This window comes from Polypterus senegalus, chromosome 12 (genome assembly GCF_016835505.1).
Source record: "Polypterus senegalus isolate Bchr_013 chromosome 12, ASM1683550v1, whole genome shotgun sequence".
Lineage (NCBI taxonomy): Eukaryota > Metazoa > Chordata > Cladistia > Polypteriformes > Polypteridae > Polypterus > Polypterus senegalus.
This window is the reverse complement of record NC_053165.1, coordinates 130,237,727-130,254,905: the sequence shown is the minus strand read 5'-3', so window position 1 is coordinate 130,254,905 and position 17,179 is coordinate 130,237,727. Positions and strand designations below refer to the sequence as shown.

The following is a 17,179-nucleotide window of genomic DNA, read 5'->3' as shown; positions in this document are numbered from 1 at the left end:
AGATCCTTTCAAGCTCTGTTACATCGGAGGGAAGGGGTTTGCAAACTGCTATCTTTGGGCCTCCCCACATATGTTCTTTTGGGTTTTAAGTCTGGGCTCTGGCGAGGCCACTCAAAGACAGTAACAGACTTGTCCTGAAGCCACTCCAGTGTTGACATGGTTGTATACTTCAGGTCATTGTCATGCTGAAAACTCCAGTCTGAGGTGCCATGCACTCTTGGATCAGGATTTCTATAACAACCTCTCTGAATTTGGTTGCATTGATCCTTCACTTAATTGTCTCCCCATTCTTACCTCTGAGGAAGGACCCCTATAGCATGATGTTACCACCACCTTCACTGTAGCGATGGTATTGAGCAGACAATGAGCAGTGCCTGGCATTCACCAGATATAGTGTTTGGATTCTGCCCAAAGAGTTCAGCTGTTGTCCCATCAGAGCAGATAACTGTGTTCCTCCTGCTCTTGGAGTCCTTTAAACTGTCATATGTCTTTCACTCTGTCTAGCTAATCCTGCACAACTGCCTGATTGATGGAGTTCTGCTTAAATGGTTGTCCTTCTGGCAGGTTCTCTCATCTAAACAGAGGACTTCTGTAGCTCTGTCATAGTGACCATATGGGTTCTAATCGTCCTGCATGGATACTCAGTTTGGTCAGAGGTCAACTCTAGGCAACATACCTGGAAAGGGGTCTCTCTTTGAACTGCCTTTCCCGAGGTTTCTTCCATTTTTCCCTACAAGGTTTTTATTGGGAGTTTTCCTTGTCTTCTCAGAGAGTCAAGGCTGGGGGGCTGTCAAAAGGCAGGGCCTGTTAAAGCCCATTGCTGCACTTCCTGTGTGATTTTGGGCTATACAAAAATAAACTGTATTGTATTGTATTGTATTGTAAGAGTCCTGGTGGGTGAAAAATGCTTCTAATTCAAACTTATTGAGGTCTCTGTGCTCCCAAGAACACTCAAAGCTTTACAAATGGTTTTAAATATAATAATAATTTGACCATAATTTGACTGCTGGCGTCTACAGAGGGTTCCTAGGACTTCATGGCTTGTTTTTTGTCCTGACATGCAGTCTGAATTGTGGGACCTTGTACACACAGGTGTGTGCCTTTCCAAACGATGTCCAAGCAATTCACTTTGCCACAGGTGGACTCCAATCAAGATCTAGACACACCTCAAGAAGAAGTAAAGAAAACGGACCATGGCAAAAGCTCTGAATATTTATACATAAATGAGAGAGTTCAGTTTTTGATTTGTAATAAATCTGAAAATCTTTTGGAAACTGTGCTTTCACTTTGTCATTATGGGTTATTGAGTGTACTGATGGGCAAACTTGGTAAATTTATCTATTAAAAAAAAAAAAAAAATCTTGAGACAAGACTTTTTTTTATTTGCGACGAGACGTGACCTTTTGAAGAGAGACACTTTCACATCCCATGAGACGGTCAAGTCACGCCCTACTTACAACCATTTTCAAACAAGACCATGGTAATCTAACCTCTCAGTTGTTGGAATGCTTTTGGCAGACACACTTCCTGTGCTCTCAGCTCTTAAGAATTTGGGACTGGAAAAAGACATTTGGAGTGTGTAAGATATGGCCGGCCATGTACCCCGGCCAATACCCCCAAGCCGCCAGGTGGAGCCCTCCTTGCAGCATGGAGGTCCCCAGAAGACCAGCAGGGCATTATGGACCATGTAGTTTTTGTGCACCGCCCTGCTGGATGCCATGGGGGCCACGAGAGGGAGCTGCAGGGAGGACCGAAGAATTCTTCATGCCCTATGACCCGGAAGTTCGTCATAGGAAGAGCGACGGGCTTCCGGGGTGAGAAACATTATTTACCCTGACCCGGAAGGAATAAGGACTTGTGGACTGTTGGGAAGGAACACCTCGGGTCAGGGAATATAAAAGGACTGGGAGCTCCCAGACGATGAGCTGAGTTGGGAGGCAGGGTGGCTAAGCGTCTGGGAGTGGAGGATTGTTATTGGAGAATTGTGGAGAGGAGCGTGCTTTGTGCACAATTATTATTATAATAAATAATTATTGGACTTTTATCTGGTGTCTGACGTGGTGTCTGAGGGTACAAGGGTGCGAGCAAGAATCATATTCTGTTACAATTGGCGTAGCTCGGCAGGATTCTCTGGCCGTCAGTTTGGCAGAGGACCTGTATTTAAAAAATTTTATTGTGGACAGAATACCCCGGGAGGACAGCGTCACGACACATACAGGAATAATCGCCAGAAACCTCACCTTTTTTTTTTCAAGTCCGTAATGGGGAAAAAGAAGACAAAACAGGGCAACAGCACCAGCGGAAGTTCCATGTTCGTCATGGCCGACACTCGGGATGAGCGACAGGGCGACTACACGGATCGGGAGAGGACTCCGGACGAAGAAACCTACAACGAGGTATGTGCTGCAAACGTAGATAATTTATTTAAAATTACGCATTTTGTACCATGCACATACCTCGAAAAGATCATCCGGAAGTTCTGCGGGATGCAGGAGAATCTCCCGAAGACAGTGTGGCGCTTTTGTGCGGGCAGACGGACAACGAAAAAGACTTCCGCATTACGGGTGCCGGCAAAGGACACGTGACCCACCCCGGAAGATTATGGGAAGGAGAAGGTCCGTGTCCAGCTGTTTGTGGCTTCGCCCAAGAAAAGACGGACTTGATTTTTCCGAAGGGGAAAGGGGAGGTGAGCGAAGCCCCGCTCAACCCGCGAGAAGGTAAGGAGGGCCGGGAAATGGCTGGTCGATCTGCCGACAAATTAATACAGGCAGATCGCAGTCGGGCAAAGATGGCGGCCCGGTCCTCGCCTGTAGAGAACTCAATTCCCAGAAACCCGCGGAACCCGCCAGAACACGCGCGACAGCGGCGTGTTCATTGGCTCCCGGCCGGACGGTATGGCAAACCAGGAAGTAAGCCAAACCCCGGTCGAATTAACTAACTATTTTGACGTGCGGGAACTCGAAAATTAATTGAGCCCGTGGGGAGTATTTTGCAGACTTTAGAGGCGATTAAGAAGATCGTTGGAGATCTGGGAGCAGCGGCCGAAGCGCCTTTAAGAAGAGTACGTGAGTACCTGCGGCGATTAGACCGAGAGCCTCCCGTGTTATGTGATTTGGCGGTACAGACAGGTAATGTCGGTACCGTATATAATGTAATAGGGATGCAGTGTGATCCGGGACCGCTTTTAATCCATAGCGGGTGCCAAATGGATGCGTGCCCTACAAGAGAGGCGAACGTTACGGAGCGGCGGGGAAGGACCGATCGAGCCAGAGCAGCTGGTTGGTGCTGTCTCTTGGAGCGATTCGATCCTAAAGACCCGACCCATGTTTATAAATCAAAGGGCGCAGACAGTAAAAGGGCTCTCTTTCACTAATAGAGAGACCCAAACTGTGGACAAGCCCCAGAGTAAACTGGAGATCCCTAGAATAAAGAGGGGGTCTCCTGACAAAGTTGAGCAGCGAGCTGAGAGCTCAGGGGCGGCCGTGGAACCCTCCTCAGTGGACAAAGGGGCGGAGCGAAAGTTTCCCGACTGTTTCCAGACTCGCAGAGGGATACACACTGGAGGAAGGCGGCTGTGTTATGAATGCCGACCGGGACATGGATGGCGAAGTTGTCCTGGGAGGACGTGGAATACAAATCCTTTTTATTTAATATTCCCCAAGGTTCTCCCGGAAATTTTCTGGACTTCGCCAGGACCCGAACAACAACTCCTCCTGGAGGAAGACATCCCTCGCGGGGCTGGCCGCTCCGAATCATGATTCGTCACTGGGGGGGGAGTACTGTAAGATATGGCCGGCCATGTACCCCGGCCAATACCCCCAAGCCGCCAGGTGGAGCCCTCCTTGCAGCATGGAGGTCCCCAGAAGACCAGCAGGGCATTATGGACCATGTAGTTTTTGTGCACCGCCCTGCTGGATGCCATGGGGGCCACGAGAGGGAGCTGCAGGGAGGACCGAAGAATTCTTCATGCCCTATGACCCGGAAGTTCGTCATAGGAAGAGCGACGGCTTCGGGTGAGAAACATTATTTACCCTGACCCGGAAGGAATAAGGACTTGTGGACTGTTGGGAAGGAACACCTCCGGGTCAGGGAATATAAAAGGACTGTGGGAGCTCCCAGACGATGAGCTGAGTTGGGAGGCAGGGTGGCTAAGCGTCTGGGAGTGGAGGATTGTTATTGGAGAATTGTGGAGAGGAGCGTGCTTTGTGCACAATTATTATTATAATAAATAATTATTGGACTTTTATCTGGTGTCTGACGTGGTGTCTGAGGGTACAAGGGTGCGAGCAAGAATCATATTCTGTTACAATTGGCGTAGCTCGGCAGGATTCTCTGGCCGTCAGTTTGGCAGAGGACCTGTATTTAAAAAATTTTATTGTGGACAGAATACCCCGGGAGGACAGCGTCACGACACATACAGGAATAATCGCCAGAAACCTCACCTTTTTTTTTTCAAGTCCGTAATGGGGAAAAGAAGACAAAACAGGGCAACAGCACCAGCGGAAGTTCCATGTTCGTCATGGCCGACACTCGGGATGAGCGACAGGGCGACTACACGGATCGGGAGAGGACTCCGGACGAAGAAACCTACAACGAGGTATGTGCTGCAAACGTAGATAATTTATTTAAAATTACGCATTTTGTACCATGCACATACCTCGGAAAAGATCATCCGGAAGTTCTGCGGGATGCAGGAGAATCTCCCGAAGACAGTGTGGCGCTTTTGTGCGGGCAGACGGACAACGAAAAAGACTTCCGCATTACGGGTGCCGGCAAAGGACACGTGACCCACCCCGGAAGATTATGGGAAGGAGAAGGTCCGTGTCCAGCTGTTTGTGGCTTCGCCCAAGAAAAGACGGACTTGATTTTTCCGAAGGGGAAAGGGGAGGTGAGCGAAGCCCCGCTCAACCCGCGAGAAGGTAAGGAGGGCCGGGAAATGGCTGGTCGATCTGCCGACAAATTAATACAGGCAGATCGCAGTCGGGCAAAGATGGCGGCCCGGTCCTCGTCTGTAGAGAACTCCAATTCCCAGAAACCCGTGCGGAACCCGCCAGAACACGTGCCGACAGCGGGCGTGTTCATTGGCTCCCGGCCGGACGGTATGGCAAACCAGGAAGTAAGCCAAACCCCGGTCGAATTAACTAACTATTTTGACGTGCGGGAACTCGAAAAATTAATCGAGCCCGTGCGGAGTATTTTGCAGACTTTAGAGGCGATTAAGAAGATCGTTGGAGATCTGGGAGCGGCGGCCGAAGCGCCTTTAAGAAGAGTACGTGAGTACCTGCGGCGATTAGACCGAGAGCCTCCCGTGTTATGTGATTTGGCGGTACAGACAGGTAATGTCGGTACCGTATATAATGTAATAGGGACGCAGTGTGATCCGGGCCCGCTTTTAATCCATAGCGGGTGCCAAATGGATGCGTGCCCTACAAGAGAGGCGAACGCGTTACGGAGCGGCCGGGGAAGGACCGATCGAGCCAGAGCAGCTGGTTGGTGCTGTCTCTTGGAGCGATTCGATCCTAAAGACCCCGACCCATGTTTATAAATCAAAGGGCGTGCAGACAGTAAAAGGGCTCTCTTTCACTAATAGAGAGACCCAAACTGTGGACAAGCCCCAGAGTAAACTGGAGATCCCTAGAATAAAGAGGGGGTCTCCTGACAAAGTTGAGCAGCGAGCTGAGAGCTCAGGGCGGCCGTGGAACCCTCCTCAGTGGACAAAGGGGCGGAGCGAAAGTTTCCCGACTGTTTCCAGACTCGCAGAGGGATACACACTGGAGGAAGGCGGCTGTGTTATGAATGCCGCCGACGGGACATGGATGGCGAAGTTGTCCTGGGAGGACGTGGAATACAAATCCTTTTTTATTTAATATTCCCCCAAGGTTCTCCCGGAAATTTTCTGGACTTCGCCAGGACCGAACAACAACTCCTCCTGGAGGAAGACATCCCTCAGGGGCTGGCGCCCGAATCATGATTCGTCACTGGGGGTACTGTAAGATATGGCCGGCCATGTACCCCGGCCAATACCCCCAAGCCGCCAGGTGGAGCCCTCCTTGCAGCATGGAGGTCCCCAGAAGACCAGCAGGGCATTATGGACCATGTAGTTTTTGTGCACCGCCCTGCTGGATGCCATGGGGGCCACGAGAGGGAGCTGCAGGGAGGACCGAAGAATTCTTCATGCCCTATGACCCGGAAGTTCGTCATAGGAAGAGCGACGGGCTTCCGGGGTGAGAAACATTATTTACCCTGACCCGGAAGGAATAAGGACTTGTGGACTGTTGGGAAGGAACACCTCCGGGTCAGGGAATATAAAAGGACTGTGGGAGCTCCCAGACGATGAGCTGAGTTGGGAGGCAGGGTGGCTAAGCGTCTGGGAGTGGAGGATTGTTATTGGAGAATTGTGGAGAGGAGCGTGCTTTGTGCACAATTATTATTATAATAAATAATTATTGGACTTTTATCTGGTGTCTGACGTGGTGTCTGAGGGTACAAGGGTGCGAGCAAGAATCATATTCTGTTACAAGTGATACACATGCAGAGCAGGTTAGAGATAATGGAAGTAGAAAAATTTGAGAAACGCGAGCAGGGGGTGCAGCCTCCTAATCTATTTAAAGTTAATTCTGCAACAGAATACAGTGTGCAAAAAGTGAAGGGGTTAGAGTACTTTCTGAATCCGCTATACAGTGTATTGTTTTTAACCATTTGTATGCTCTATTTTACATTTTAAAAACGTATCACAATGTATTAAAAATTTCAGAGGCTCATTACATTTAGAAAATGAAAGAGAGCAAAACACAAATATATTTTTTATTTAAACCACTGTCAGGCATGCAGAGTTTTGTTTACTTTTCCTGTTTATTTCAGAAATGCCCATTTTAATATAATTAATATACCTTCACTCATTCATACTGTGAAACACACTACAATAATACTGTAGTCAAGGTTTATTAAGCTAAGCAAAACATTTGATTGTAATTTAAAAGTATGTGGTCTTTATTGTGTAAGGAACTCTGTGCATCATGGTTTAACAAGTTAGGGGATAATAAAGATTATAATTAATTTATTGAAGTCAAAGATTTCCACAATTTTAGTCCCATTACATATGACAATAAAGAAGCTATGTTAAGTGTTCTCCAAAAATCAATGAAAACACAAAACTGCATTGAGATTTCAGGCCTCAGGCCACTTAGGTCTTACACGGATTCTCTGGAGCTGTGTGACCAAACTACTTGTAAAACACACCAACAGATCAAAATGAATATGGAATCTGAATACTACTGAATGTCACTGAAGAGAGGCAGGATTAAGAGCACAACACCTAGATCAGTCCTGAGAGGTTTGCTTCTTTATACATGATCGTTTTCTGTGAATACATTATTTCTTCTTTAACTGCTCAGTCATTTCAGGAACGACCTATAAAAAGACAAAAAAAAAAAACATGAACAAAGTGTCAGGCCACACATTACAAGCTATTACTGTATAAAATATCAAGCCTTTCAAAGAAAGTACAAAAGCATTATAGGTTGTCTACAGAGAATTAAACTCTCATAGCAGTTGGCTTCAGAATAAACCCTGAATATGTCCAGGAGATTGCTGCTTAAAGTGATAACAGAATCTAAGAAGCATGGAAGTTCTAAGAAAAAACATTACTAACCTTCCAGGATATACAAAGAATATACATAATACTAGTCAAAACTGTACATTCATCCACTTCCCAAACCCATTTACTCCATTACAGGTTTGTAGGCTGCTGAAGCCTGTCTTAACAAAATAAGGTGAAAGTCCACATCCAGGCACATTCATTTAACCTGGGACAACCCAAACACTAGGAAACCAGAATGCTACACTGAAACTTACTGTACATGGATACCGAGAGAACATGTCAACTGCACCATGACAGTCAGCAAGTTTTTATTAGAACTAAATTCATTAAATCGGACAGGCAGCAAAACTAACCACTGCACCATATTACAGTGCTTTCAGAACAATTGTACCCAACAAGATGTGCCCCCTCATAAAAGGAAACACTGCCCTCACGTATTTACTGTTTCCAAGCAGGTCAGGTGAGGTCAGGTTGGGGAGCATGCAGTGGTAAAGTGCACTGCCGTGCCCACCACATGACAAAACAGCTTGGGATTCAGGCACACACGCGGTCCAGTCCCACCCTTCGGAAATTACCCTCTATCTGCCATAGCCAGGTGTTATGTGGGCAAGGGCCTGGTCTAGCTACTTGGGTCCTCAACAATGAGGATCCTGCAAGCCGGACCACCTGTGAGAGTAGCTCTGCTATGGCCACCGACAGGAAGGCTGCTCACATTATGAAGGGGACTGGGGAAAACCCTCAGCAGCTCCATCCCTGGAAGAAACCGTCGGAGAGCCAATGGGGTCAGGCCTGTTGGGGATCAGAATTGGTGTGGTGCTGAGGCGTCACCCACTGCACAGCAACACTCAGGTCCCAATTTGAGTCAGCCCATCTGGATAGGCGCGTGGAGCGTCTTGACTCTCTTCCAAGCAGACTCAATTTAAATATTTCTAAGGGTATATTAAACTAAGATCATACTGGATACAATATTGATTACTGTTTTAGGATTGTGTCACTGCTAATTTTCTAAAATTGCTATTATTGTCTTATTATTAGAAGAATACTTATTGCCATTGACTCATTACAGGCTACATTATAACACTTTAAATTAGACACTGTCATCTGAGAACTCTTCATGAGGTAAAATGATAGCCACGGGGTCACAGCTCATCTGGCTATTATTACCCTAACTTTTAGGCAGTTTTACTAAAACACCAGCACCAGTCACGCATCATAAACTTAGTAAATAAGTAATGAGAAACAGCCAGTGTAAAAATAAATACTTCCCCCTTTTATATCAAACAATGAATGTTATCAATGGTCCTGTTTGGAATTCTTGGCACCATGCTACATTACGCCTGTTTTATTACTGATCTGACAGAGACTCCCTAGGAGCTGCACTACAAAATCATTTATGCATGTAAACAGTTGGATGAAGGTAATATAAAGTAAACCTGAAAACTTACACCTGTCACTTGTGTTAACTATCAGTTACTTTGACCGTACCAAGGGAAGTGGGCTGTCCCACTGCTAAAGCATCCCAGCTGAACTTGCCAACAATGAATTCAGTCTCTCAATTATTAAACAGATCTGCGTTTCCATTATGTGGAATAATGCATCTTACAAAATTTATTAGGGAAATTGTGTACATGTTGTTTCTTCCGACTGTCACTTTGTCTCTAGGTTATTCAAATGCTTGTGTTTACTGGCCAGACAACAGACTTTACTACAGGAGTGGTATTAAATGTTGGCAGTACCTTCAGTTGTTTTCCTAGGTGGGTATACCATTGCCCTGTGCCAGTTGGCTCCAAATGTAAGTAAACAACTAAGAGGCACCACATGCATATTACCCATATCTTTATCTTGTTTACAAAATAAATCAGTTTCACAGAATAAGAAATATGTGTTTATTTGACCCTAGAAAAAGTTTAAATAGACAAATAACTTTTTTCTCTTTTTAAAAGTTATAAAATCATTTTTCATTTTTAGGTTTGTCTAAAACAGAAGTACCCTAGGAATCATTTTAGATAAAATTAAAAAAACTTAGAATGTCTCATATTCAAACTAATCTAGCAAGTATTAAAACTTTCAACATTTTCTGGCACTGGATGATAAACCAATATACTGTTGATGCATCAATTTGTTTATTCTAAATAACTCCCAAGGAAAAATGGAGAAGAGCATATAATACAAACAATTATATTTTAGCTCCTTCAATTGAAATATATTTTGGCATAATACCAAGTTTAAATAATGAATGTTTATGAATACAAAATATGTACATAGTGCCTCCAAATTTTGCAAGTTATTGCATTATAATAGTGAAGACGAAACAGTTATTACAATAGTGATAAATGTAAACTGCTTATACAATATAAATGCTCAACAAAAGCATCAGTTCGTTTACATTCCTTTAAACAATTTATTTCACAAAGAATAGAATCTTCAGTAACTACCCTTAATGAATATTGTTGGAAAGTGGAAGAAAGCACCTTGTAAATGTGTCAATCTTTCAACCTTCAGTTGGTGCCTTACACATGAATGATTTGAAGAAATAAATACTAATGTAGTGGCCTCAATTAGACTAATTAAGAACATCCTTCATTTAAAATATGTTAAATATTTTGTCATTAACCATTGTATTAAACAAGCGTGAATTTTTCTGGAACTGTGTGCTAAAAATAGGTTCAACCATTCCTGTAGGACATACTTTGAGAAGTCATAAAATTCAGCATTAGAATCAGAATTTCCAGATTATAAGTAGGTATTCAAAAACGCAACATTCACAGTAGACAGCTGAATCCACAGCGACAGTGTAAAAGGTTTCGTAAGACTTAAGAGGCTCAAGTCAAGCAGTATGCTTTAAGTACTTTCCTCCAATTTACCTGTCATAGCTGTCTACATCATAGAGAAACAAATACTGAAATTTTAAATGCAGCCATGAATTAGACATATAAAGCATATTTAAACCAGTTTGCATGTACATATACTCAACAGTGAGTAAAACCGTGGCAAAGAAACATCAGAATAGCTAATAATATTGCTAATAATATTAAAGTATATACAGTACTATTAATAGAGTTAAGCAAGATAGTCTTTCAAAGTCAAATTTTTTATCAATATGTGCCACACATTGAGTTGATAGAATTACTTTTGAGTAAGCTAACTTCAGAAACCTATCAGAAGAGGAAGCCACTAAGCACAATGTATTAATCATCACAGGAAGGGAACGGAACCACAGTCCAATGAAACACCAAAAACAATACTCCAATTTTTTTTTTATGTTACTTACACCATATGTTGTGTAGTGGTGGACACAAAAAAAAAAAAAATCTCATGTTTTACTGCAAAATGGAAAGAGATAACTTTCTCACATAATGGAACTAAATAGTCACCAGTTCTGTACAATGGCAAACAATATGAATAATGTTCATGAAAAAAGGAAAACAAAATCTCATGTTATTAATGTTGCACAATTCACATGTCTTTTTTCCAATTGATATCTTGAACACGTGCAGAATGGATGTTTTATTTTGCTAAAGATCTGTTAAACAGTTCCAGAATTACCAGCTCATACATCAACAGGAAACCCAAAGGTTCATGAGAGAGACATTTTGACTTTAATACAGAACTCTTGGCCAGCAAATGACAAAGAGGCCAGTCTCCACAAGAACATAAGATTAAATATTTTACACAGTAACCTCTACATAGTACATGAAATAACTAACATATACAAAAATACTTTTGGGTGGAGTATCTCTTTAAGAAACTGATAAAAGGCATGGATCAAAACCACTATGAATTTCAATATTTTGTAGGATTTACCTTAAACAAGTCAGCAACAAGTCCATAGTCAGCTACCTGAAAAATAGGGGCTTCGGGGTCCTTATTAATCGCAACAATTGTCTGTAAACAACAGTAATAAAATAAATTATTTTGTCAAAGCCCAGTTTGTATCCATATTTATTTTGTCACGTGTTTTTTAAAATAAAAAAAAACAAAAAACTTTGTCATATTCATAAATCATGTACTTCTTGAAATAACACCTACTTTACCCATCAACCAAGAACATTTCTTTTGCTATTATTGAAAAAAAGTAAAAAAAAGAACAAAACTGTACAAATGATCTTCAATTTTAATCTAAGTAACATCAAGCATTGGTGTTGTAAACAAAATAAGAAAACATAATACTTTCATAATGTAGTACCTTTCTTAACTATGGTGAAGAGAAGACGTAGGTTTATCTAATAAACATCTAATCTATCATGCTCCTTTATAACTTTTGATTAAGTTAGGAGCATAATTAGAAATCCATTCTAAGCAGAAAATTTCTTTCAATGGTTTCTCAACCATGTTTCAGACAAAAACACAAATAAATTATACATAGTTCTTTAAAAAGCTTCTCAGGTTCCCTTTTAAAACACAGTCTTTAAGTGCACAGGATCTTGATATAGATAATTCACATGGTAGAAGAAATCCACTCAGGAGACTGTTGTCATGACTACACAAGAAGTTTTACATTTCACATTTACATAAAACTGTTTTCTTCTACAGAACTCAGAACTGGTTATTCCTACAGTACTTTCTTTTAAAATGGGTCACTACATCAGAGACAAGAAAGGGAAATAATAGTGGCTGAAAAGAAGAAGAAGCTATAAAAACAACTGCAAATTAGTAAAATTTATTTATAGTACTTTCATGAATGACTCATGCTTGGTGAACATTATAAACTCTATATAAGTTGAGATAAAGCTAGAATGAGTGCCCGAAGTGCCTTGGTTTCAAATGAAATCACAGTGCATTGCATTATAAAATATACACATATAAACAGCAGCTTGTGGTCCATTACACATGATCTACTAGTATTAACCATACATGAGGCTTACTGCAATTTAAGTGTAAGAAAAACAATAATATAAAGGAGAAAAAGTAAACCCATTCTGTCAAACAAAGTTTCTAGAGTTAAACAATACATTCTTAATAAAGCATACATGACTGCCTGTCACTGAAGAAAGTTTACGGCTTACACTGAAAGTGACATTTTTAAAGTTGTACTAAGAATGTTGCTTCACAGTATACAGCATTAACCAATTCATAAAAAACTTACAAGGGAATGAAGAATTAAACACATTTTGGTTTTAAAAATTATTTAGTTCCTTAGCACAAAAGCACTGCATTCACCAAATAAAGCTCTTAATAATTGAATATAAAATCTTCAACATGAATAACCAAACTTTGCAATCAGTTGTATAAGCTCTAGGCACTCCAGACTTGCCAAATCTCTTTAAAGTTTTATTACCTTTTACTGCATTTCCATATTACTGTACTTAAGTAGAACCATCAAAAACCATCTTTAATTTCATGGAATGCAAGATCTATAATTGAAACTGTACAGTGTTATGCATGAATGCAAGTGTCAGACTCTGAAATTAGCCATTTTTTGGTGGTTAGATATGTTTAATGTGACTTTTAAACAGATAAACAGCAAGTGTAATCAGACCACTTGAGCAGATAGAGGGTCTTTGGTCATTAAACTGGCTTAATATTTAACCATACACATTTTTCTAGAAATATTTGAAGAATTCTTTCTTTTAAACAAAAGTGTGGTATTACAAGTTCCGTCATTTGCTCAAACTAAATGTACATGTATTTTCATGGCAGGTGCTTTTCTCCAAACTGACAATTTTATTATAATGCTAGAATTACATTAAAATAAAACAATATGAGTTTACATTGATAAAGTATACATACTTTGCTGTCCTTCATTCCTGCAAGATGCTGAATTGCACCAGAAATCCCCACGGCAATGTAAAGTTCCTATAAAACAGAAAACAACCGAGTCTCCAAAACATTTTCCTTTCCTTTATAATAATGTTTTATATTAGCAGGATAGCAAAAAATAATCATTTGATAGGAGTCTAGATGATAAATAATTGACCTAAAATGTACACACTTATTTCAGGATTACAAACAATTTAAAATAATCTTTAAATATCAAACATAATAAAAATTAATTTTGTTAACTATGCATATTATTGATATTAAATGTTAACTTAAAAATTGAAAACTAGGCAAATTTGTTTAAAAATTGATATACACTCCTATATGAATTTTATTGTTTTTTCCTTACTATAAGGCAATATTGAAGAACTAAAAAACTAAATTAGATGATTGCTTAGTTACCTTCACAAAAGTGCCAGAATTTTTCAAAAGAATCATTTAAATTAAAACCTAATAATACAACCACAGAAAAGTGAAAATTTTGCTGTATTTAGAACTTTGATTAATTTGTATAGGAATATTTAATGTATTTCTGTTGCTAAAACATTCAACTTTGAATTATATTATTACTCAGACTTTAAAATTATTGTATACAGTATTCGCTCTAAAACGCTCTTTGAGCATGCAGTCTATGTAATTACTCTTAAGAAGAGTGCTTAGGGTGTCTGGCAGAGTGCAAGGCCCAGCAGCATTTCCAGGCTCCCTCCTGGGAAGACCACATCAATTGCTTTCAACCAAATGCACTGACATATGAATATTTTAGTACAATTTAATGTTTCTGCACCAACCCCAGAGGAACAGAGCATCAATTTGTGAACATGGTTCTACTGGAGTTAAAAGCCAGTCCGGATAATACAGTATGAAAGGGGCTGTCAATCCACTGCTTTTTTCAGCTAAAGAAAATGCTGGCCTGCATAACTTGGTCCCTTGCTGCTTGAAACCAGCTCTCAAGTTTTGTGATGCTTCTAGACTGATATTAAGTACAAAATATATACCAAAGTATACATATAGCACATACTTAGTAAAACAATACCATAATATTTTACATTATTTGCTACATTTGTACATGGTGCCTAATTTCAGGCATTGAATTGCTAGAATATTTCAGGTCAAAATATTGAACAAAATGTAAATAACATCTGCGGCCTTCCAGTGCTACACTAACATACTTGAACAGTATTATTAACTGGATTGTTTTGGGATACTTTTAATTACACTACAAGGTGAATTTCCATGTTATATAAAACTGCAGTCCAAAGGCCTATTAAGTGATGACATATTTTCTGTATTGACCATGCAGTTTCATATTAACATAATATTCTCAAATCCATTTAATCAAACTCAGGGTCATGGGGGGGCCACAGCCAATCTCAGGACTAGGAGGAAGGACTAAACCTGGATGGGGTGTTAATTTGAAATACACATTCAATCTAATCTGCACAGCTTTGGGGTGTAGTAATACATATCAAAATTGTGTATACAGATGCACGGTACTAAATAAAGGAATCACGAAAATCAATGTGGAAATTTGGAAGCAGATTTTTAGAAAGCTATGCAACTGAAAAAACCATTATTAATTTATTACTAATAAAATTTAAAATATTTGTAGATTCCTACAAATTGAATATAAAACTGTTATTAAACAGTATTTTTGACAATAACAGTATGAACTGATTGCAGTTTCTTACAGTCTTTGTATACACATACAGTACATCCGGAAAGTATTCACAGCGCATCACTTTTTCCACATTTTGTTATGTTACAGCCTTATTCCAAAATGGGTTAATTTCATTTTTTTTCCTCAGAATTCTACACACAACACCCATAATGACAACGTGAAAAACGTTTTGAGTTTTTCCAAATTTTTAAAAAAATAAAAAAAACTGAGAAAGCACGTGTACATAAGTATTCACAGCCTTTGCCATGAAGCTCAAAATTGAGCTCAGGTGCATCCTGTTTCCCCTGATCATCCTTGAGATGTTTCTACAGCTTAATTGGAGTCCACCTGTGGTAAATTCAGTTGATTGGACATGATTTGGAAAGGCACACACCTGTCTATATAAGGTCCCACAGTTGACAGTTCATGTCAGAGCACAAACCAAGCATGAAGTCAAAGGAATTGTCTGTAGACCTCTGAGACAGGATTGTCTCGAGGCACAAATCTGGCTAAGGTTACAGAAAAATTTCTGCTGCTTTGAACGTCCCAATGAGCGCAGTGGCCTCCATCATCCATAAGTGGAAGAAGTTCGAAACCACCAGGACTCTTCCTATAGTTGGCCGGCCATCTAAACTGAGTGATCGAGGGAGATGGGTCTTAGTTAAGGAGGTGACCAAGAACCCGATGGTCACTCTGTCAGAGCTCCAGAGGTCCTCTCTGGAGAGAGGAGAACCTTCCAGAAGGACAACCATCTCCGCAGCAATCCACCAATCAGGCCTGTATGGTAGAGTGGCCAGACAGAAGCCACTCCTTAGTAAAAGGCACATGGCAGCCCACATGGAGTTTGCCAAAAGGCACCTGAAGGACTCTCAGACCACGAGAAACAAAATTCTCTGGTCTGAAGAGACAAAGATTGAACTCATTGGTGTGAATGCCAGGCATCACGTTTGGAGGAAACCAGGCACCGCTCATCACCAGGCCAATACCATACCTACAGTGAAGCAAGGTGTAGGCAGCATCATGCTGTGCGGATGTTTCTCAGCGGCAGGAACTGGGAGACTAGTCAGGATAAAGGGAAAGATGACTGCAGCAATGTACAGAGACATCCTGGATGAAAACCTGCTCCAGAGTGCTCTTGACCTTGACTGGGGCGACGGTTCATCTTTCAGCAGGACAACAACCCTAAGCACACAGCCAAGATATCAAAGGAGTGGCTTCAGGACAACTCTGTGAATGTCCTTGAGTGGCCCAGCCAGAGCCCAGACTTGAATCTGATTGAACATCAGCAAAGGCTGTGAATACTTATGTACATGCGATTTCTCAGTTTTTTTTATCTATACTAATAAAAGGCAAAGCCCTCACTGACTGACTGACTGACTCCTCACTAATTCTCCAAGTTCTCATGTGGGTAGAAGGCTGAAATTTGGCAGGCTCATTCCTTACAGTTTCCTTACAAAAGTTGGGCAGGTTTCATTTCGAAATTCTACGCGTAATGGTCATAACTGGAAGGTATTTTTCTCCATTTACTGTAATGGAGTTGAGCTCTAAAGCCGTGGGGGGCGGAGTTTCATGTGACATCATCACGCCTCCCATGTAATCACGTGAACTGACTGTCAACGCAGTACATAGAAAACCAGGAAAAACCGCTGAAGAAAACATGCATTATATAATTCAGAAGGCAGCGAAACAATAAGAAGCGAGCGAGTGACATATACTACCATATTCATGAGTGCTGCTACTTCGGAAAGAAAGCAAGGTGTAAACCTAAACTTTAAATTAAGTTCATAGACAGGCTGCCGCTGGCGTTTCTCATGCCCACGGGTAATGCGGGATACAAGTTTAATGAGAGGACGCATTATATAAACGAGAGTTTTGATCACTTTGTAACTAAGTTAAAATTGCAGGTGAAGGGGTGTGCTTATGCAAATTCCGAGAGACTGTGTTTGTGGGGATTGACAGTTAAGGCAGGTGGGGGAGTCACGTCATCATCTCCCCTCCCATTCATCTCATTTCGCTCTGAGCTGCGCTCCACAGCTAACGCAGTGTTACGACCTTGTGACGCTGCCACCAAATACTCACAGAAAAATACACAAGTTAATACAAACGCTGTGTCTAGAGTTTCTCCACACCGAATCCTCCAGGCACTACTTACAAAAAGGTTA

General features: G+C 41.2%; 1 protein-coding gene across 1 annotated transcript in view; it reads right to left on the bottom strand.

Moving 5' to 3' along the window:
• Window positions 1–6,838: 6,838 nt before the first annotated feature.
• Window positions 6,839–17,179, bottom strand: part of etfa (electron transfer flavoprotein subunit alpha) — a 110,056-nt gene continuing 99,715 nt past the window's right edge. The window contains exons 10-12 of the mRNA XM_039773425.1: window positions 13,331–13,396; window positions 11,405–11,485; window positions 6,839–7,410 (exon numbers count right to left, since the gene is read on the bottom strand). Of these exons, the coding sequence (XP_039629359.1) occupies window positions 7,372–7,410; window positions 11,405–11,485; window positions 13,331–13,396 (186 nt within the window). The 3' untranslated portion in view covers window positions 6,839–7,371. The remainder of the gene's footprint in view (window positions 7,411–11,404; window positions 11,486–13,330; window positions 13,397–17,179) is intronic.